The sequence below is a fragment of the Xiphophorus couchianus genome, chromosome 23, assembly GCF_001444195.1.
Source record: "Xiphophorus couchianus chromosome 23, X_couchianus-1.0, whole genome shotgun sequence".
In the NCBI taxonomy this organism is placed as follows: domain Eukaryota; kingdom Metazoa; phylum Chordata; class Actinopteri; order Cyprinodontiformes; family Poeciliidae; genus Xiphophorus; species Xiphophorus couchianus.
Genome location: NC_040250.1, coordinates 19,716,349 through 19,739,697, shown reverse-complemented (window position 1 = coordinate 19,739,697; position 23,349 = coordinate 19,716,349). Strand labels below are relative to the sequence as shown.

The following is a 23,349-nucleotide window of genomic DNA, read 5'->3' as shown; positions in this document are numbered from 1 at the left end:
TAGTATCTTCCAGAATACTATTCCTGAAGATGGATAATAGATGGATCTTCTAGCGCGGCAGAGACCCCAGATCCTGGCAAGGCTTGAAAGAAGCTGCTATAAAAGAGTTATGGAGCTGCATTTTCAGACATAAGACCTCTATCCTTGTTACTTTTTCTCTCTTAATTAAAATAAAGCATCCATAAAAAGTGAGAATGTTGATTTTCTTATTACTTATTAAACTCAGGGACTCAAATTATTATTCTCACTGCGGGATTAAATGAAAGAATAGATGTAGGGTTGTAGAGCAGCAGATGATTTGATCAACACAACTGGCTTCATTTGTGCACTGCACCTGCTAGCTGTTTGCTGTTGATACTGACACGAAGCCAGAGGGCTATTGGAGCAGTAACTGAAACAAGATGTCCCTTTAATAAGATTCAAAACCCTTCCTTCCATTAGTTCATGTCTGGTTCCCTCTCTTTAATAGCATGCTTGCAGTGTTGTTGGGTAAGAAACCACCCGTGGAAACCTCTAAGGAAACTAGCCCTTGGAGGATTCAAAGACTGTTGGCTTAAAGGAGAGACACTCCAAGATGAGCAGCAATGCCCATTCAAGCTTAGGTCAAACTGGGAAGAGTGGATGTTGGCCTTGACTGACCACAAACACCACTATGCAATCTGTGTAATGAGTGGTCCCCCCACCGACTAAAATGGCTGGCCATTCCATTTATGCGCCGTTGCTCGATACATCCTTCCCTGCTCTACTCAGCCCTCGCAAGCCTGAGGGCAAAGTAGAATAGAGTGGCACGAAAACATTCACTGTATATTAAATAGAATGAAACCTCACACTTTTTCAGTTTTGATCATATTATTGTAACAGTAGGGTAACCATGTTAACAAAATTGAAAGATGAGGATTTGAATATTTGCAGTACCTGTATATTTTGTGCTAATACAATTTCCTCTGCAGATTTTGTCGGGAACTGATGTTATTTGTTGATGTCTTTGGTGAACAAGAAATGTGTAATCTCTCACATTGCTGTTTATATATGTTTTAATCTAAGGAGCATAGTCGTAGATAAAAGCCTCCATGCAGCATTCACTCAAAATACAAACATAGGAACTCATAAATGTCTGCTATCAAGTAAAGCAAAAAAAAAAAAAACTAATTAGGCAAAGAGATCTGGTGGGGATTGCATCAAATTAGGCGACTGACAAGCTCAGTAATCTAGAGCATATAGCATTTTTCATCTAATAAGTCTCACAGATGTCCTTGGAAAATGTAGTGCACGTTGATGTTGAGCTGATAGAGAGGGAGGAGAGCAGAGCATCTGAAGTGTGGGTCATGTAGAAGTACAGTGACAATTTCTTCCGACAACGTCCCATCTTATTTTTTGCTCCGTCAGCACAGTCTTTAAAGCAGGGATGTCGTATTTAATCACATTACCTGCAGAAGCTGCTCCTTCTTTTACTAATTAATTGAGGGCTGGTGGGGGTCGGCGCCTGTGAAGGAGCATGGACTAGCTCCTTTGGGATGAGTGTGTTTGTGCTCTCTGAAACACCAACCAGAGAGAACTGAGCTAACAGGAGCTGACAGCGGCAACCGCCCTAGTGCTCAGATGCGAGAGAACCAGTCGACTTTTTCATTTGAGCCTCATTAGGAAAACAGTGAGATAAGTCATCTCAGACTCAAAGACGGCAGTTGGGTTTGGTGCTGCGGCTTTTCAAGGAAATGTGAATCAGGTTTGACTGAAGATGTCAAGGCTTTGAGACTCAGAAGCTGTTATGTTAAATGGCTGTGCAAGATAGTGGGCTCACACTCAGCTACATATTCCTGTCACATAAATGGACACTACATTTGCATTATTAATGAACCATGTATGATTTAGGCTTTTGTAGGAAAGTTATACAGTCTGGGGGTTGATCCCAAATCTAATTCTATTTATAGGTCAATTTGTTCAGTGACAATACAGTGTCATGCAAAATAATTTATATTACTTGAACCTTTTCCACATTTTGTCACCTTACAAATACAAAAATCAATTTAATTTAGTTGGATTTTATATAGTAGACATACAGTACAATGTAGTGCATAATGCTGAAGTGAACAGAGAAGGTAACATTGATTACAGAATTGTATTTATTACAAACAAAAAGCTATGAAGTGAATTTGTACTTACTCCTAAATGAAATACAGGGCAACCAATCCTTCAGAGATGTCCTAATGTGTAAATACAGTCCAGCTGTGTGTAAATTATCCTCCTCGGTCTCTTTTTTCCAGCTTATTACCACCATAGTGTGGGCTGATGTGGTGGGGATGCAAATTAGCCATGCATTCCTTTCGAATATTCACCTTATTGGCCAAAACCAGTAACACTGACAGTGTGAATAGCCATTCAAAAGATGTTATGATAATGACCTGTTGGTTTCACCCACACCCCAAAGCAGCTCAAATTTACCATGTAAACAAGATGCTTGCCATTTGTAAACCTCAGAAGCTTCTATGTAAAGCTTGGTGTAGTTTCTTCATGACTTCAACTGGTGTATTTTCCAAAAAAAGAAGAGAATCTGACAGATCAACCCAGTTATAACCAATGTTAGCTGGAGTTTGATGCAGTGGAGTGCTTTTCTTTAGCAGTCAAAGAGAAACTGGTCAGAGTTCATAGGAATGTGGATGATGATAAATTCAGAAAAATAGTGGAAGAAAAATTTATTTAAGGCTGCAGTGACTTTAGACTTATTCACAGGTTCACGTTCAAGATCAGGAGCCCTATTCATTCATAGCACAATGGAGTGGTTTTGATCAAAGCAAGGTCCTATCAAGGTCTAAATCTATACATTTATTTTAAATAAGATTTAAAAACATGTTATTTATGTTCATAACTATCTGCTAGTTTATAATGGTCTATTACATTTTTAAAAATTGCATTGCAATTTGGTGTAATGTGACAAAAGTTTGGAAATATTATAGAATGAATACCAAGGCTCTTTAAAATGTGTGTTATTAAAAGGCAGCAAAACTAAGTCAGAGGTAGTCCTTCTCTATCCTCTTCCTCACCAATTTTGCATTGCGCTTTGACCCTTCCGCTCTCAGGTGTGCAGTGTGTCTCGAAAGCCTATAGGGCATGCAGAACAAAGCCACTGTGACATTTTATCTGACGGTAGCCCCTGTGGGGCCTGAGCCAAGCCGCCGAACTGTCAGGCAGATTTCAGCGCAATGAGAAAGGGGAAGAAAGCCAAATAAACAGAGGCCCAGTGCAATCTCCCATCGCTATGCAGTGCAGACGGACCCAGGGAGATGTCCTCTGGGATTGATGGAGGCCAAGATGAAACGGAGAGCTAGAGCTAACCTTTTTGTTGTTGTTGAAACCCAGTTCTCTAGTGTTGGTAGATTTAAAGGAAGAAGTGCAGAGCAAAATGAAAAAAGCAACGTAGGCTCGTTCCAGAAACAAGACCAACATTTCAACCAAAGGGAAGGGTGTCAAACAAATATTGTTTTCTTTCTGGAGGACATTGGTGCAAGTTTCTTTTGTGTGGTCCATGCTTTTTATGTTACCTACAATAATATTTGCGCTGCCTCTTTTCTAAAAGTATTAATGAAATTACACACACTATTTCAAAAAGAATTTCTTGTTTCAACGAACTGGCTTGTTTCATCAGCATTGCAGAAGAGAAGTCAAACCAGCTACGCATTCTCATTTGTTGAAGCTTGTGAATTCTACATACAGTACGCACAAACTGACTAGACCGCTAACTATTAATTTATGAATGTGTCAAATATACTTAGCATCAGTGAGAAATGTCAACAGACCACAGAAAAACGTTACCTGCTTTAACAGAATTTATTTTCTATTCTCCTTTTGACGAAACGCCTATGCACACAGACATGACTAAAAATACTCCTATACTGATGCAAATTTCCTTCTGTGACCTGCTTTTTCTTCCAGCATTAGATTTCAAGGGAAACCTTTAAACTGTGTTTAATTGGCTAAATGGAAATGTGGAAATGTCCAACTAAGTATGGCACCATAAAGCCCCACTCAGCCCCTCATCTCTGTAGGGTAGCATTAACCTCCTGATGCATTCACAGGCAGATGAAGAGATCCCAACAGCTAATGTTAAGCTGGAATCGGATCCGTAGCCCCTGGAAGTTCTTATCAAAGCCCCAACTTAGTCCTCCACGGTGCACTGCATAGCCCTCTTCAGTCTCAAATAGACCAGTCGGCCCCTAGCTTAGAGCAAACAGAATCCCCCTGCGCTATTTTCCTGGTGTGCAGGACAGTAAGACCACTGCAGTCAGATGCAGAGATCAGAGAAGAGCGAGAGAGTGGGAAATAAGAGTACGAGTACATGTACGAGTAGTAGAATGGTGATTGAGAGGTACTTTAACCGGTAATTGTTTGAGAAAAGTCAACAGTTTTTCCTGTGTCAAAGTTCACTGAAAACAGACAAGAGTTGGAAACCGTTTTCTGTGCCTTTGGTTAGCAGCATTAGACCTCCAGAAAGGACCGAACACTTCTTTAGTAAGTGATAGACACTTTGAAACCAACTCGTTGGTTAGCTTTTGCTGCTTTTAAGAAAAAGCCCAAGAAGAGCAAATGAGGTGTTCAGACCAGAGCTCAGTTACTCATACCTGCTGCTCACCATAAAGACAGGTACATATTTTGTATTATTTTGTTCTGGAACAAAGAGCAAATGCATGCCTGACCTAAGCAACTGCTCACATTGCCTTTTTTTGGCACTTTTTCCATTTTATATTGTGGGGTAAATACACAGTTAGTGTCCAGTCTTTAGATCCCATGTGCCAGCTTCCACTGGCTTGTGTGTTGGCCATGCAACATAGCATTTGGACGATATTATGCATGGTAATGAGTGAGTACTGTTGGGAGGGAAAGCAAAAGTGCCATCATAATTGAGTTAGATTAATTAAAGACACTCCACTGTATTCTTACAGATCAGTGCATCTTGTTAGAGAGCTGTGGGCTGAAGCACTGGAGGAGGTGTGCTTTTGGACTTGGAGTATGTGTTTGTGCATGTGTAACCTGCAGATTGTGGGCTAGCCAGGTTGTTGTGCAACGAACTAATTGAAATGAGAGGCGATGTGCGAGTCTCAGCCAACATGGCCGGTCCATTTGTCAGGGTGACATCACTGCACTCACACCCCATCCATCTCCGGGTGGCAACACAGAACCATGCTCCTCCTGGTGATTAATATCCATACCCCCCTTACTGCAATGCTCCCCACCACCCCACACTTGTACGATGCTACACACATTGGCATTCATGCCAAAAAAAAACAACAACAAAAAAAACAAGAAAATACTCATACACACTGTTGGAAAGCTTCCCATTCACTTATGCATACAGTCACTGCACACTCCCACGTCAATTGCACCACAGTTTACGCTTTCATGCATAGATAGTTGAAATTCAAAGCCAAATAGGTTAAACAGAGCGACTTTTCATAGATAGTGTTTGTGTTTTGCTGTTTTTCGGTAGCCCTAATTTATCCTGGGTCTCCTTCATGATTTTGAAAGAATGTAGACTTAAATGTAACTATTTACATGTTTTTTAATCAGCAATTTTAATCCAATCTGAAATTGTCTTTATACTTATTCGGTTTATATTTCCAACCACTATGACTCTCATTTAGAATATCAATAAAGGCCTGTTTATGTTAGTGTACATCTACAATTCCTGACAAAGTAGTCAAAATATGTTGTTGTGTCACAACCACAACTAAAACAGCAAACATGGTCGTCTGTCCAGGTGAGACAGAAATGTAACTTTTTGGCTTACACACAAAACATGATTTGGGCTCAAAACGAACACTGCACATCACCTTAAAACACTATTCACACTGCAAAATGTGGTGGTGGGGTGGCATCATGCCATAGGAATGCTGGGTAGATGAAACGACAGATGAAGATAGAAGTTGCATTTCAGGTATGATCAGACGTTGTAGTGTGTAGATTCTTCTCTCTTACTGTGAGAAGAATCATATCATTTTAGTTTTTGCAAATTTATAGATGGGTAAATGTGCTTTAATTTCACCCCGGTGTCACATTTACTGATGACACTGTTAAGCCCAAAGTTTTAGATTTAAAATTGTTTTCATTTCATCAAGATATTGAATCACAAAGGAACAATCGCAAAATGATAGCTAAGCAAAAATTACCTGTTTTTATGTAGCATTTTATTGGAAATAGCATGTCAAAAATGTTTATAGACTGAGTTATGGCAGATGGCCACTTACGCTGAGCCAAGTTCTACTGGAGGTTTCTTCCAGCTGTTGCTACATGCGCGCTCAGTGTGACGGACTGCTGCAGAGTCAACGACACACTGCGAACGTCAGTCCACTGTTGCTGCATGTTCTTCCACGAGGGGTGAATGCTGTAAGTCAGTGACTCCAAGCAATCAGGTGGGTTTCCTTAGACAGAACAGTTTCTCATCAATTTGAATTATAAATTGCACTTAATTGCATTGTTTGATAACTAGGACCAAATTGGAATGCATGGAACTGACTTTGAATCTTTCTCGATGGTTGGAATGAACTGACTATTTTTTTTAAGTGTCTCTAGATGATATTTGTTATGTGTTACCCCTATATAAATAAATGAATTAAATTAAACTGAATTATACCACTCTTAATAATTAATGAAACAATCTTTATTGGCATGACAACAATCAGTTCCTTCACCCATCATCACCCTGTCACCACAGTTGATGTTAACTGTTAGGCAGTTTGATTAAATCGGGTTGAAATCTCCACTTCTGGAAAGATTGTCAAAGTACAGGCTACAGCCTCTTAAATGTTTTCTTTGTTTGGAAGATGGTTTTTGCTGTACCAGATGAATAATTGTGAACGTTCGTAGATTGATTGGGCAACAACATCTGCTTCCACAGTTTCTCTGAATTCGTACCAGAAAACTGCAGAAACTTGCACTAATATCCTACTGCAGTCTTAATGACGGTGATGATCAGGTAATCAATGCATTTGATTAACAGCATCTGGCTTCCTTTTTTTTATTTCTGACAACAGGATCTGAAAATTCAGGGGATTTCAGTTTATTCATATCATTTTAGTTTTTGTCAAGCATATAAAACATGGTGTACTATGAGACATTTTGCTTGAAAGATATTTCAAGGGCTAGCTATTTTTTTTTTGTATTTCCCAATATGGAAAAAAATATATTTTGTTTCTAATGTAGCAAATTGCAATGTATCCAGACCAGAGCTCTAAGAAATATATTTTCAGCATAAATATATGCATCAGAAACCATATTCTCTGAGCCAATCATTTCTCCCTGTAAACTAGTAGGAAGTTGTCAATCAGAGAGCAACCTCACTGGCAGAGGTCCAATGTTTTTCTTTTGTTTGTCACAAAACTACACTCACTATCTAAAGACAAACAGCCACATACGAGTGCTAAACTCAAATAATACAGCTAGCTTCTATTAAATCTGATGCTGTAGATTTGCAAGTAAAATTGTCAGGATTTTACAAATGAGAAAACATAAGGCGACAGGTTTTATGGTATCAAGAATAAAAGCTGCAGACTACCTTATGGTTTTTGCTGTCTTGAGTCTTGAGTTCTTGTGTAGAAGTGTCAACCAAGACTAAGCTCATTACAGCTAGATACCAGAGCTACTCTAACCTGAGGAGAAGAGGATTTGGGCTTTGAAGATCCTTTAAATGATGACCTTTCTCTCCTGCTCTGCTCCTGTGATGTGCTTTGATAAGCTAGGTCTCTGATCTCTTCCGTGGTATCACGGCGCATCAGTGCACACTGAGCTGCTAAACTTTCTCACCACACCCTGAAATTACATCATCCCAGCTTGCATGTCATGTTTCATGCAACGTCTTTGAAGTTGTTCTGCCACAGGCCAAAACATCACACAAAGCACCCCGAAGGTGTGATGTTTTGGACAAAAGATGTTGATTACACTAGGAAAGCATATATATATATATATATATATATATATATATATATATATATATATATATATATATATATACACACATAGATATGAAAACCCATCCACATTCATTACTTTTTTATTACACATTTAACATAAATCAGACTGTACCTTTTGGCTGTTGATCCAATGTAATATTTCATATAATTATTCATAGAATTGAAAAGAAAGAATTCTATTGTCAACAAACATGGTATCCTGATTTATTATTTTGATCTTCTGCAACAATTTACTGTGCAGGTTGATACAACTTTACTTGTAGGGTTTAGAAAGTTTTTTCATTCAGTAACCACATTTAACACCAAATATTGTTATCATCATAGCGCTTCAAGACTTGTCAATTAAAAATGTTACTTTTGAGTTCTTGGACAGTCAGTGCTCATATTGGAAATTGTGCAACGCTAGTCGGCAGCTGATTTCTCCTTGTTTCTCCATTATTGATACTGAAATTTTCTGATCTTTCCAGAGATGCTACTAAGATTCAGATCTGGATAGACTTCTTAAGAATATTCCAGTGCTTCTATCTTAGCAGTTCTTGTGTGAATTCAGCTGCATGTTTTGGGTAATTATCTTGCTGGAGGATCCAGGACCTGCAGCCAATGTTCAGCTTGCGGACACTGGACTGAGCAGCATGTTTTAATTCAGCCTGTCTTGGAAGTCTGGAGGCTTCACTGTACCCTGCAAATTTGAATGTTGTCAGATCTAGTCACAAAACAAGACTGAGCCCTCTTTATCTCTCACAATTTTTGCTAATTCTAAGCGTTATTTTTATGTCTCTGTCAATAGTGAAGCCATTGATCTTCTTCCATGGACTTATGAAAGGGACTTTGGAGTCCCACCTCAGTGGTTTTCAATGGCTTCCTTATTCAAACATTTGCATTTTCTGCTTTATCAAAATGGGCATCAAAAGTTTATGTGTCAGCATTATTGATTGTATCTCTGCCTTTGCTAAACTCGGATGGATGTACCACAAGTATCTGCAAGCACTGCATGATGCTGCCGGTCACTATTTTCTGAAACATAGCATTTCCTCATTTCTTTGCAGACGAGTGCCAGGTTTATCTTCCTGTGAATCACATGAGTGGGTGCTGTGTCCAGTCTCTTGAGGATTGCCAGTATGGCATTATATTTTCTTACTTGAAAACAGAATATAAGTGAAGTCATGCTGTTTAGACCAAACTCTGCTTGTAGGATCCTCTATATTGATTTTTCCTGTCTGTGTCTTAAGTTTGTTTTCCCAGTGTTTAGTGCAATGATACTACACTATCTAGTAGCATTTTGGTTCCATTAGCTGAATAGCTGGTGTAAACATTGAAATACGAGAAACATAATTCAAGGATTAATTAATTCTTTTCTCTTAGCAATTGTATTTGCTTACTCCATTACATTTTAAATGAATCCACAATGCCCTGGTCAATTGCTGCTAATACAATCACTTTTCAGCAGAAATGAAGGATTATTTTACTGAGCTCTAACGCTACTAACAAACGTGTCCACGTCTGCACATATATGCATTACATTTGAATATCACACTGTTCGTTAAGGCACAGTGTTCTTAATGAAAATCTTCCCACTGTGTACATGCATTCAAGTGGAACCAGTGTGCTGCTTAACCTCACAGTTGTGACTCTCAAACACCAGTTTCTCCCATTCCTCCTGTGGAAGCAAGCAGGCCCGCCTCCACACCAGCTGTGAGATGCAAAGCTCCCCTTCATGTAAAAGCATTTCAGTGTCTTTGAGCATTCTGTCTGTGCTATTATGTGAAAGGGAAGATGCCGCTGTGAGATGGTGAGAAGAGAATGGGTCGTTAGGTAGGGAGGTGGAGAAGGGAAACAGAGGTAGGTACGGAGAACAGAGCAAGATGCCGAGAGGAGGAAGACGTGAAACATGACAGAGATTCAGCAAAAGGAGAGCTGTGAGAGGTAGAGGCAAAAGAAAGCCACATAGCTAAAACTCAGCAACTACCTTACTGACATCTGATTGATTGAGTGGCACTTGGGTGCCAGGGGTCATACATATGTAAACTGCTCATTTGTAGTTGCTGCCAGGGCTGACATTCACCGGAGCCCTTCGAATTGTTTCATCTGACCACCAACACACATCACACAATCAGATTAAGCAGCCCTGAAGTCACATGCAGGATGGCCAGCAGCTGCCACGTGCGCCGTAGGATCTGACTTTAAGTATCTTGTTTTTCATCCCTCCCTGCCATAACAAGCTCTTGTCTGTTAGCAACAGATCTGGTCTTTAGAGGCTCAGATATGTGTCAGATGAGCTTTGGTGTTTGTGCAGCACAGATTTTTCCTCTTGACATTTTGTTGGTTGTTTGTCGTTTCTCGTGCCTTTGCTGCACAAAAGCCGCATTTTCCAAAAGAGCGGAATGGCACGTGTGTGTCTGCACAGCTGTAAGGTATGCATAAGTCTCTGTCTTCAAAATCGTACAGCTACCTTTCTTCAAACCATACCAACACAGTGCAGGTAAAAGCTGCTGAATGTATATCTAACATGTTGTACAACCAAGGACACCGCTCTGACTCTACAACTATCAAATATTGTATTGAATGTGTTTTTTGAAAAATAATTTTTCAGCACTTTGAAAGGATCTGAGTGCATAATAGATTTTCTGAGTTGGATATGTATAAGTACATCTATTCATATTTCTGAATATCTCAAATTAGGTATTAAAGTGTCCAAATGTTCCTTGTTCAAGTAAGGTCTTTCTTGTGAAATGCCAGGCAGCTGCTGTCAGCATTTGACATCATCTGGTAAAATAAATATAGATTATTATTATGAGGTCTATAATTAAAGGGAGTGCTTCAAGCTTTATTTTTGTATGAGACATTACTTTTTTGATGTATGAAAAGAAGTAGTTAAAGTGCTGGCCAAGTGTGTTGACCAAGTTGGCTAAGAAAGACTCTTGTTGGGCAGGCCAACAACATTCTGTGCATTAGCACCGGCAAAACACTGAGACTGGAGTCTGGGAAGATTTCATTGGGCCTAAACTTCAGCTCGATACAGCAGTTTTTAACGACTCTGAGCTGCATTTAAAAATGAAACATCTTTATATTTATGGATAATTCTACACTGAGCAATTCTTTGTACGTTTGAGTTTTATGAGTTCCTGTCCTATTTGTGAAAACAAAAAAATACAAATTTTCCACGTTTTTTTAAAAATTTGGATCATCTTCGATGTAGACAAGCATGAATACCAAAACATTTATGCACTAGTCAAGCTTGGAATGAAATATTCTACGATGATTAAATTTTTTAACGGAGTTCGTAATTTACCAAACTTTTACTCTAATTTGGGTCTTTAGTTTACCCAAATATATTTCTAAAATCTTATCTTGTCATGAATCCAATAATATGTATTGGCTTGTCTTGTTGGCTGGATATATTGTTATAATCCTAGTTGCCCTTATTATATGGCAACTTATTGTTATGCAACACTAACTCAGTTAGTGCAACTGTGTTGTCCTTAAGTATTTTTTTTTATAAATCTCAAATTTATGGCACTGCGTGTCCCTTCTCGATGTTTTTTCTCCTATATGCTTGTTAATGTACACATAAGCATATTAGGTTACCATAGTAATTGTTCCCCATCAAATATGTGACCATTGGTAAAGAGTAGTTTGAATTAAACAAGAGCATCAAGTCAGAGGTTTTTCCTGGAGGATTTTTGTAATCAAGTAATTTTTGGAATAATTTCAGACCTTTACAAGCCTGGACATGAAAATTTAAGTTTCTAACAATCTCCCCTGAGGTAACATTGTCTGCGTTTTTTTGCCGGAGTGTTTTTATTCAGTTTGAAGTTGTCCAATATCGGGGACCAAGCTCCTGGAACATCTGATGGTTTTGTTGCCATCTGAAGCAGCTTGATATTTCCTTTAATTATTAATTCCTGATGAGGCCAGCAAGAACCGGGGGCTCATGCATAAATTCTTTTTAACCATTTTCTTGTTTAATTATACTATCATGTCATATTCCGTAATATGGAACTAGTAACCAGAAATAATTTACTTTCATCACCCCAGTTCTCTATTTTCTCCTTCCCCGGAAACAAGGACTGGTGGTCGGAAAATGGCTTTCTGTATTCAGGCTGCCATGAAGAGGCTTTCTTGTGCTCTTTATCTCTCCCACCCTCATCCTGTCAGATCAGTCTGTACTCGAGACACGCTGTGGGCCTCTGAGCTGGAAAACGAGAGTCACTGATCTGAGGTTTAAGACCATTCCCAAAGTTTTTAAAACTAATCTAAAATCTTTGGTAGGTTAAGAAAGAGAGGTGTCAATAGGTGTATGTCTCTCTCATCGTGAGCCTGGCATACTGGCCCTTTATGTGGCTCTGTGCAGGGTGGCCTCTTCCAGCCTATGCTTCTCATCCACACCCCCGAGGCTCCCATTCAACCAAGGCCTGACTCGGGGGAAGCTGGAGCCCTTTTGTAGTGGAGAACTCTTAGTGTGGGACCATCAATGCTGCAACTGTGTGGACCTTTATTTCCCCAAAACAGAAAAGGAGGGGAAGAGATACAGGGAGCAGCCAAAAGGGACTTGGTCGGGAGGGGTAGCACTAGAGGAGGGTTTGGACACAGACTGCCTTGTTAAAAAGGCACCAGCCAAAGAGGGAGACGATGAGAGGGAGAAAGAGATGAGACAAACTGAAAGTGAGAATTAGTTCGGCTAAAAGCCCAAAAACATACTCTCTGTTACGTCACAGTTGTTATTCCATTTTTTCTCCTCTGCTCCTTCTACTTCCTCCTTTTACTTCCGTCTTTCCGGGTTGATAACAAGCCCGTCCCCTCCTCATGTTTTTCTCACCTTCCATCATTAGTTTACCCGCATTCCACTATCTGAGAGACCAGGCTAAGAGAGATGTCTGGGGTCAAAGCGATCATTATCATCACCTCTTTCTGCTACACTCTGAATTATAGCCTCACCATAGGAAACAGACATTTAAATCGAAATCAATAGTGTGATAGCAGAGCAAGGAAACAAAGCTGTATGAAATCATCTTCCTGAGTCAGGACGAAATGCACAGTTAAGCTGAGCTAGTGGTGCTCATGTGTCATGATATTTTTGTTCATTTATTATAAGGCCACACCAAAATTAAGAAGCAAAAAGACAAGTACAGTCTTTTATACGTAGGTTCTTTTTAAAAAATATAAGTGGTGATGCATTGATCAAGTGTTTCCTTGGCAATTCTGAATTCTTGTTTTCTTTAATATGTGGCCTGCCGATTCCCTTCTCACATTTTTAAACTAATCAGATTTATATATATCTATATATCTTTAAATATATATATATATATATATATATATATATACGTGTGTGTGTGTGTGTGTGTATAGGTTGTTTATGAATTATACATACATACACATACATGCATATATACATATATACAGATCTCAAGTTTTTATGCATTTTCAAGAGGTGAAGTAAAGTATAATTCATGAAGTCCCACCCCTATCCTAATCATATAATTACTTAAATACATGAAAGAGTAAAAAAAATGTGCCATGAATTCACCATAAAGAGAAATGTTCAAATTCATCAACTTTAGAATTTTTATTAAATGAAGACAGCAAAGGAATTATCTACACAGGTTAAGATATTAACTGCCTTTCCCCGAATAACAGAAGCTTACTTTAAAAATCCTGAACCATGAACTGCCTGTACAGTGACAAGAATTGTGTGGTGGTGGGTTTGAGCAGGATTCACCTGCTCTCTGAATGTCACAGTGCATGCTTTTCATTGCTCCTACATATTAACTGAAGCTCCGACTGAAGACCCTGTCATGTTGTGTACATTAACCAACCCTCTGGTTATGTCAACACAACAACAACATCTATGTTTCTTCCAGCGGGAGATTTGTTTCCACACACACACACACACACACACAAACATACAATGTCGTCCCTAACTAGGAGGATGCAGAAAGACAGGAACGACCTGATCCGGCTCTGACCAAACGACTGTCACTGTTGCCGCTCTGGCTAAAATCAAGGCTGAGAGTCTGAGCTGCCACAAAAAGAAAATGTCAGTTCCCCCATCATGTACAAGTGGCCCACATCAATGTCAAGGCAGGCTTGCTTTTAGACATGATAAAAAATCACATCATGTAATCAGTCAGTTCAAATTACAGCTCTATCGTGCAGGGGAAAAGAGCACAGAATCACTGTTATTAACTCATACAGTTTGTTTGTGTGATGAAGAAACTGTCATGTAAATTCAACATCAAATCCAGCTGACATGTTAGCTGCCATATTTGGAAATCTTTGTTTTCAACTACTGAGACAAACCGAAAGTTATTCTTTGACCTTTCACAAGTGCTGCCTGTAGAAAACCCGTTTTCCTCGACAGTTCCTGTGAAATATGTTTTGGATGTGGCATAAATAATTTAGAAAGGCTGACATAAAGAAAAGTGTTTCACATGTTTCTTTTTGCTCTTGTTCAGATCAGCTTGAGGGCATTCTTTCCATTTTGATGGGTCCATTTCTTTTTCAAAAGAGAGCACTTCTCAGAAATTCTTTGGCATGATAAACAAAAGTGTCTCACTCTTTGTTTTTAACCTGTAAATGTTCCTCGTTTGTTGAGATTAGCATTAAAATATCCACAGATTTAGAAAAATCACTGTAGTTCCAAAAAGATAATTTAGGCAAAAAAAAAACAAAAAAAAACGTATGATATTATACGTTCGCCTGCTTTCTGGTTAAAGCAGATGATTACCATTTAAACATTGGGAGCACTTAAAAACTGTACAAATGGCACTGAAACTTAAAGCAAAAATAAATCAATAAATAAATAAAACAATCTGAAGTTGTAATAGTAATTATATCCACACAGAAAGATGGAAACTCTGTACCCATATTGTAATTTAATCTCACTATACAACATGAATTTACTTATAACTAAAAGCACTTATTTTTAATAAGAATAAAAATAAGTGAATATTTTTTGTTAAACAGTCAGCCATGATGCCAAATGTAATCCTGTTGAACATCTGATAAAAAAACAAACTGAAAATTGCAGTTTGGAGATGCCAAACTGAGAGCTTCAGTTTCCTTCAGTTCATGAAGGGCACCATCTTTTTCATCTATTCCCATCTGTTTAATTATATGGAATCTTCACAAAAAAAAATACATAAGACAAAGCAACGTCTAATTTGTGCTAAACATGGTATAAACAATAAGACATATGACTTAACCTTTGTCAGTCTGAAGTGACTTTTATTGCGATGTCTTTTGGATCAGTGTGAAAGAACGCCATAAAGCCAGCTTATTTGTGTAGACTTATCTTTCAAAGTACCAGATTACCTGTCCTGCCATTTAAAGGATGTCAAACACAATGCCACCAACTTACATAATTTGTGCCAAATTTATGTGAACATTAAAAAAAAATATTGCACATCGAGTTTAACACAAGAACTAAAAAGGGGCAGCTTTCATCAGTAATTAAAAGCTTATTGTGAAGTAGCTTGTGTTCATTAGCAATTTAAACTGCCTGGGGTTGAGTAGTGCAGTCAAGCACATCAGTAGCCTAACAAAACAGTTCACAAGCGCTGAGCCTCAACTCAGAATCCGCAGGGTCATGTGTAGGTGTGAGCAGCTAACAGAACGAGAGTTGGACTGCACCACCATGGCTCATGTGAAGCCAAAGCCCACGCTGTGCTGATCAGACAGAGATCATCTGCTAAGTCTCGAAATCTATAACCCAGTCCCTTATGGGTGAGAAAAAGATTTACATAACTCAGAACGAGAACAAAGTGAGCCTGTACAGTTAATTACATATATTAAAGTAACCGGAGTGAGTCTGTGCTTCAGAAAGAATGCCCAGAGGTGATGAATAGGTGATTATTTTCATATGCCTATAGATTTATGTGCAAAACAGCAGCGCTGGCGCTTATGTGTCAAATAGTTGCAGTAAGTACAAAAACAGAAATAGTCATGCATGAAAACAATTATTTTCCTATCTTAATTGCTTTCCGAAGTAAATACTTTCTGTCACCTTTCCAATTAAAACGCACCCGAGAGCTACGGTGGATGTATTTTTAAATGGTGCCTGCAGCATGTCTTGTTTAAGATTATCACTCTACATGTTAATAACCCGTTTCTTTTAAACATGCAGAGCAGTCAAAGCGGTTTAGGAAAAACATGTCTCACACAGGACACCAGAACTGAGTGCTCAGTAGCACAGACGAGGATCCAACTGTAATAATTCACATTTTGTCATCTAGTAATCCTAAATAATACAAAGCCAAATGGATAATGTTTATAGTATCTTTTCAATTAGGCTAACACTTGTACAAAATTCCTCTTCCATGCCTGTCTCATGACATTTCTCAGCCCATCTGACATATACTTGGTGAAGTGTGAACTGCTTTGCAAATGAGGGTTATTCTTGGAGAGTCACGTCTCCTCTGCCTCCCTCCTGTGTACCCTGGAGAAGGTTGTAAAAGCTGTTGTCCTTTAGTTATGACGGAGAGCGAGGAGGAGTCAGAGATAAAAAGCAAAAGGAAAAGGCTCTTCAGCTTGAGCCCTCCTTTCCCTTCTTTCTGCCTGCATCTGTCTCCAATCCCATTGCCTATCTCTTTTATTTACTCTCTCTATTTTTCTCCCTCTCTCTCTCTCTGTCTGTCTCCCTCTCCTTCCCTCTGCATGTGCCTGCTGCTCTGTCATCCTCAGGGATGCATCTGAAGGAGACCATCTGTTGATCCATTCGTCTACTGCTTCGTTTCCTGTGCCACAGCCTCTCTACTATCGACAATTGGCCCTGGCCTTTCCACTGCCCACCCTTTTTTGTTAATGCCAACAAACCCTCGGGATAAGGGTGCTGTAATGTTGGGGTGTGGTAGAAGGTTGTGCTCAGATTCTCTCAAAGACTAGAAGCCTGTCTCGGATGGTTTTCAGACCATTGTCATGTATGCACAGCAACGATTTGAGTTGTGTGGTAGAATAGAAATAGCTAAAATAATATGACAAAGAAGACTGCTTCAAATCATCTCCACTAAAAAGTGAATTAACAATTTTACCACAATTTTCCCATGTAAAACCATTGCTATTAAATACAAACTTAGAGCATTTAGGCCAAAGAACAGTTCTAAACAGATTTTAATCAGTATTCTCAGTGTTGCCAAGTTGACACAAGTGTAATTAATGATAAGTACATACTTAAGACTTGAAGTACACTTTATGAAAAACTGTTGTGCCTAACTCAAAATAATTATTCCAATTTAAGAGATAAACAACTTCAACAGTACTCGAGTAAGAGTGTAACATAATGAAATTTCCTGTAAGATTGTGCAAATTCATAGTACAGTTTACAAACTCGTAGTAGTAATAGTACTCCTTTGATTTTTTTTATAATTTCATCACACTCTTTCCAAGGCACACAACATTCACTTTATCACATTATTTACCGGTATGTCAAGGACACAATATATTTGCAGCCCACACACGTAATGCAGTCAACACACAACTTCTCATTTGCAGAGCTGACTCTGTAAGCTATTTTAATTAGCTTTAGAAAATATATACTCAGTGTTCAGAGTCTTATAAATGCACAGGACTCTTACTACGAAGGTTAGAAGGAAGTTCTTTGAGTTTTTCTTGCTGTCTTGATGCTATAAAATAGACACTTGTGTAACAGCATCAAAAGGCCGATTTTACTCTTTATAGGTAAATGTCTGTAAAAAATGAAAGTTGTTCTTTTTATTCTGTGAACTACTGACAACATGTCTTCGAAATTCTGGGAAAAATGCAGTATTGATTTGCAGAAAATGAGAAATGGTCAAAATAACGAAAAAGATGCAGTGCTTTCAGACCTCAAATAATGCAAAGAAAACCAATTCAGATTCATCTAGAAACAACAATACTAATGTTTTAACTCAGGAAGAGTTCAGAAATCAATATTTGGTGGAATAACGATGAGGTTTTCAATGGGGTTCAGTGCAGTGGGCTCTTATATATACTCTATATATATATTTTTGTTTTTCTGTATGTATAACACCACTTGGGGATCTTTGGCATAACGCTGCCACATCATTGTGTTTCTGCCTTTCATTAGGTTTGTGAAGAAAGACATGATGTCATGGGTAAATAAAAAACAGTCCAGTATTGCCTTCATATGCCAGTGACATTACATACTCCAGTCATCCATGTATTGGGCAGCTTGAGGGGATACTTTCAAATGTCACGAATCCCGCAAAACCCGCCTTGTGTGCTGCACATAACCTCCACTGCTTTATAACTCACACAGCCACAAATCAGATGTTCCAGTAATGGTTCATTAATAACTTTACTTATTTGCAAGCCACACTGCAGAAAAACAATCAACTCACCTCAGTGGAGGAGTTTAAGTATCTTTAGGTCTTGTTCACGAATGAGGAAGAAATGGAGGGGAAATTGATGGGCGGATTGGTGCTGCGTCACCTGCAGTGATGCAGTGACTCTGTATGTCTCAGGTCTGAATGACTGAGTGTGGAAAAGAATAACATCATAGGGACTACGCTGTCTTGTTGCCAAAAGTTTTATCCATTCATCCCTTCATTGACTTTTCATTGACTGATGAATCATCTAATAGATCCTTCATTTGGCCATTCTTAGTTTCCTTATAGAGTTCATATGTTCTTATGTCTCTGTGTTTGGTAGATTTTATTTTTAAAGTCAAACTATGTAGACAGGAGACCAAGGAAAGTGCATCGCTTTGATTTCAAAATGTATAAGAACACAGTTAATCGAACCACGTTTTGGTAGTGAAAATACTTGTCTAAAGAATTAACCCAATCATGGGTTTCTTTGTGCCGTTTTCTGCTTTTGTGCAATCAGCTTTTATCAATTTTTGGAAATTACAAACTCACTCAAATGTAATCAACAAGGGTAACATTAGAAGAAAAATATGTCATTGCTGTGCCCTGCACAAAAATATTTTGCTTTCTATTGCACACTTTTTGTTCATCACATCCTCAAAAGTAGAAACATTGACAACTGAGAGCTGATAGACATAAATGCTTTTAGTAGATTAAGTACATCCCCAAAACAACTAATGGCCCTGAGGAGGGCTACTCTAATCTTTGTTTATCTTAAGTGAGCACTGACATCAGTGAAATCACACAGATTAAAACTTTTTTTTTAATCAGTCTTGCATTGCTGTTAACTGTCTGCCTCCCCCAGTGGACTTCAAAACATACTTCATTATAAGATGAAGGCACAGACCATAAAATAGATGTTGGAAGCAACGCCACAATGCTGAGGGACCATCACTGGAGGCCTTTAAACATCCTCCATCAGAACATTTATTGCTTGTGAAAGAGAATTGGGTGTTGGTTTCCTCACGTCTCCGAGCTGTCACCTCACATGCAGGCCCGGGGATTTGACGGACACTGAATCCACCATTGGGAGTTTAGGGATTGCCTGCCTTTGATCTTCTCCCACAACTCTCGATTACCCATCGTTCAGCAGGGCTTACGCCCTGGAGAGAGAGTGGTATATGTTAACATGAGCTCTGATGTACCCAGGAGATGCACACTTTTCCAACTTAGACCTCACATGGCAGATTCCTCTGACATGCTGGGAAAATGCGCACGAATCTTGTGTGTTGTCACAGAAAACATGACAAGTGTTAGAGAGGTTTGAAATATGTTAGAGGAAAATAGGGAAAATTATTTGAAATGTAAAAGTCAGGTCGTTCTCACACACAGTCAATAGGTTTTCCGTAGATGTTCAAGGTTTCGTTTGAACTGGTCAATATTGCCGAGTGCACAGTAATCTATGATTTATGTTCACCTGGGAAGACATGCCATTGATTTTCCATAAGGTGCAGATGAGATGTGGGCACATGCACTCCTATTTTACCAACAGCCATATCATGTAATAAGTCATGATTTCACTTCAGCTGTCTTCATGATGCTTCCTATGAGAGTGGGGTTAGGTATTGTATATAACCTAGAATTTTCTTTTCCTTCTCTTCTAAGCCAGTTGTTTTCTCTGCTATTTATGGCTTTTCATCTTCCCATGTTTCAGGCTTCCTCAGCACGGGCGATCAGGCTGCTAAAGGGAACTACGGGCTGCTGGACCAGATTCAGGCTTTACGGTGGATCAGCGAGAACATCGGCTTCTTCGGAGGAGATTCCAACCGCATTACCGTATTTGGATCTGGGATCGGAGCTTCCTGCGTCAGTCTGCTCACCCTCTCCCATCACTCTGAAGGTAGGACATCATTAAAAAAGCTGCTCTAGTAACTATTTGGAAGAAGAAGAAGCATGCATGTGTATTAATGCGACTCCAAAATAACCCCTTATTTAATCCCACATGTAAATTTGAGCAATCTCTGCTGGTATTTTTATCTAGGTCTTCATGCTAGATACAAGCATGTTGGCTTTATGTCTTTTTCAGGACAGGGTAAACAAGAACATGGCTTTATAAGGAGAAAGTAGCTATATTAAGGCTAAATGACGCACACAGTCTCTCACTGTCCTCTTTCTAAAGAGCATTGTTTATCTCTTGGCTACCTTAATATTACCTCATGATGATTTACTGCTCATGTTGGCCATGACTTTATTTAATAATTTATGCAGCTTTCGTGCTTGACGTGGACATCCAATAAACATCTCTCAAGCTCATGCTCTTCTAATGCATCGCTGAATTAAGATGGAGCTTTACTGCTAATACATAAGTAAGGTTCTGAAAGAAGTACTTTGGCTTGTACAAATAAGACCCGTGTGTTGGTGCTGAGCTCCATCTGTGGATATCAAGCTCCAGCTGTGTTCCTGCAGAGTCAACTTTATCGTCCTTAACCTGAAAACTGTTATTCATGCATCAGACCTAAGAGCTGTGTGTTGTCATGGATTTAATTAATAGCTCTGGTTGTGTGTGCAACATATAGATCGAATCATGCAGTGGAAATGTTTCAAATAAGAGAGCTTTCCACTTAGTCCTTCCTGCATAGCAAACATGTTGACATGATGTAAACATTTTGCTTTTGGAAAATATGATTGAAAACATTGTATTGGATTTTTTAAAAATTATTATTCTGTATATCCAGCTGCACCCTGCACGCATATTGGTGTTTTTGGTAAAGATGTATTTGAAGCCTTAAAATAAGAAAATGTTTTACTGCATGAACTCAGATTGCACTCAGAATAAAATAAAGAGTCTGACCTTTAAATTGAGTGTGTTTTTATATGAGTAGAAATCTCAAGAAAACAAATATTTTTTTCAACAAAATCAATACTGTGAAGCATAGTTTCCCTGTTTTGCTATTTAGTCTTCCCAGTACTTACAGAATAAAAATCAGAGTTGGGAAAAATATTTGTATTTCCAGACTACAGTATATTCCCTGTTCAATTATCTAAAGTTCTATCCATCAATCCATGATCATTTGTTTTGTATTATTGTCCAAAACATGGATCTTTTTCAGTTTCAGTTATTAGATTTTTGTTTGAAATGCCTTGATATATTAAAGAGTCTTACAAGGTTTCTTTAAAGAATAAATAAGCCCACAGCATCGCAGAACCTCCACCATAGTTACTTGCATTAGAGGCTTTTCCATAATTTCACTTTTTGAGCCACACCAGACCCATCCAGACTGCCTTTTTTATCACCCATCTCAGATTTAGTTTCATTTGATCAAAGTAGACAAATCCAGGTCAAGTCCCAGTAGAGCTGTATACATTCCTGGTGGTTACATATTTTACGATTTGACTGAAAATATTTTTTAGTATTATTCTGAAACTAATTTGCATGTAGGTAACATTTGCTAAAACGATACCAAGATGCTATTCGCTACAAATGTGAGCAGTAAGTAGCTGCACTAAACCATGAGATTATTTTAAAGCGTTTTACACAACTTTACCAGGAGTACCATTAGTGTGCAGGGTGTTGTTTTTAGGTACAGTACATTCTTCAGATTTTCAAACTTACTGTAGGCAGGGACTGCTGTGCTGCAATTGAGCGTTTGAATCACGCAGAAACAATAACAGCACATGCCAACATACACTAATGCACACATTTTCATTTTCTTGTCACTCCAGTAAATTCTGCATGTTTGATTAGTTGACCATTGTGCATTTGAAGAAGGTCATGTGAGCTGAACCACTTCTGGACCCGTTACGATGCCAATGTTTGCAATCTGTTTATGTGTTCCCCAATTTGCAGTAAAGTGTTACTAATTGCCTTGATTTCCTCCAATGAATGATGACTGCTTTTGGATTAAATTTTTATCATAGATGCCTTTTTTTATATGCACTCTATAATGCCACGCTTCATGTAGCATGTTATTATACTGCTAGTGAAACCATCTCTTCTGCCTTCCAGTAAATTGGATATTACCGGGTCTGTTTTTTCCCCCTGAATGGAAATGTATGCCCCACTGATGGGGTGAAAAAGAAAGGAGCAAGCAAAAACTTGAAGGGATCCTGGGAAATTGAAACAGGAAGCCTTCTATCACAGCAGGACTCTTGCTGCGAATGTTACCAATGGCAATCAGATTTCACACAGACTCTCTAGGAGCACAGATTGTTGTAATTATAGAAAGTTTAGGACTGGAGTGGGCTGCAGGATGTGACAGGAAATCCGAGTGGAGAAGTGTCTTTTTGCACCTGCTTTCAAAGCAGTCAGTGTAGCGAAAGCTGGCGGGATGCTCTTGTTGCCAAGTCAATGCAATAAACAGAGAGGAAACAAAACAGGTTTTTATCTTCGTAGCTGTGAAAATTTATGTAAAACCTTTTACTTTGCATTGTAAAAGTGTTCACAAACTGCAACATAACTTTAACTCTTTTTTCCCCACTTTTTGTCATACAACCACAGAAGTCTATGTATATCAACATTCTCATAGAGTAGTGTATAATTATCTAGCGAAACTAAAAATATACAGGGTTTTAAAGTTTTTCTACAAGTAAAAATATGAAAAGTAAATTTGCAGAATTAAGACTACAGGTTGTTTGGTAATGTGCCCAGCTGTACACATCTAGAGACTGAAATTTTGCCAATTGTTCTTTGGAGAATTTGCTAAAGCTCATTCTGAGTCAATGGAAAAGATCTGTGAACATCGATCTTTAGATTTTGCAACATTTTCTCAATTACTGATCTAGACAAATCCAATCAAGGCTAAGATCTAGACAGTCCTGCTCAAATGGCTGCTACATTTCACTTAAACTATTCTAATAGGACTCGTAAATGCTTGCCACATTTTTCTGATTTGTGTTAGTAAAAACATTTGAAAGCAATTCATTGTTTTTCTTCCACTTCAGAATTGAGCATTAGTTGTTTTTGTTTTTGGCCTTTTGCATAAAGATCCTTCAGAAATGTTATGAAGTTTTTGTAATGTGAGACTCCAAAGACTGAATACTTTAGCAAGGCACATTATATTAAATTTCTGAAAGTTTTAAGTTTCTTTTTT

The 23,349-nt window shown here is 38.5% G+C and overlaps 1 protein-coding gene across 2 annotated transcripts in view; it reads left to right on the top strand.

Annotated features, from left to right (window-relative positions):
* nlgn3a (neuroligin 3a) overlaps positions 1–23,349 on the top strand; it is a 174,124-nt gene that overhangs the window by 98,317 nt on the left and 52,458 nt on the right. For both annotated transcript variants that reach the window (XM_028009159.1, XM_028009161.1), the window contains one exon: positions 19,974–20,159. In XM_028009159.1, the coding sequence (XP_027864960.1) occupies positions 19,974–20,159 (186 nt within the window). The remainder of the gene's footprint in view (positions 1–19,973; positions 20,160–23,349) is intronic.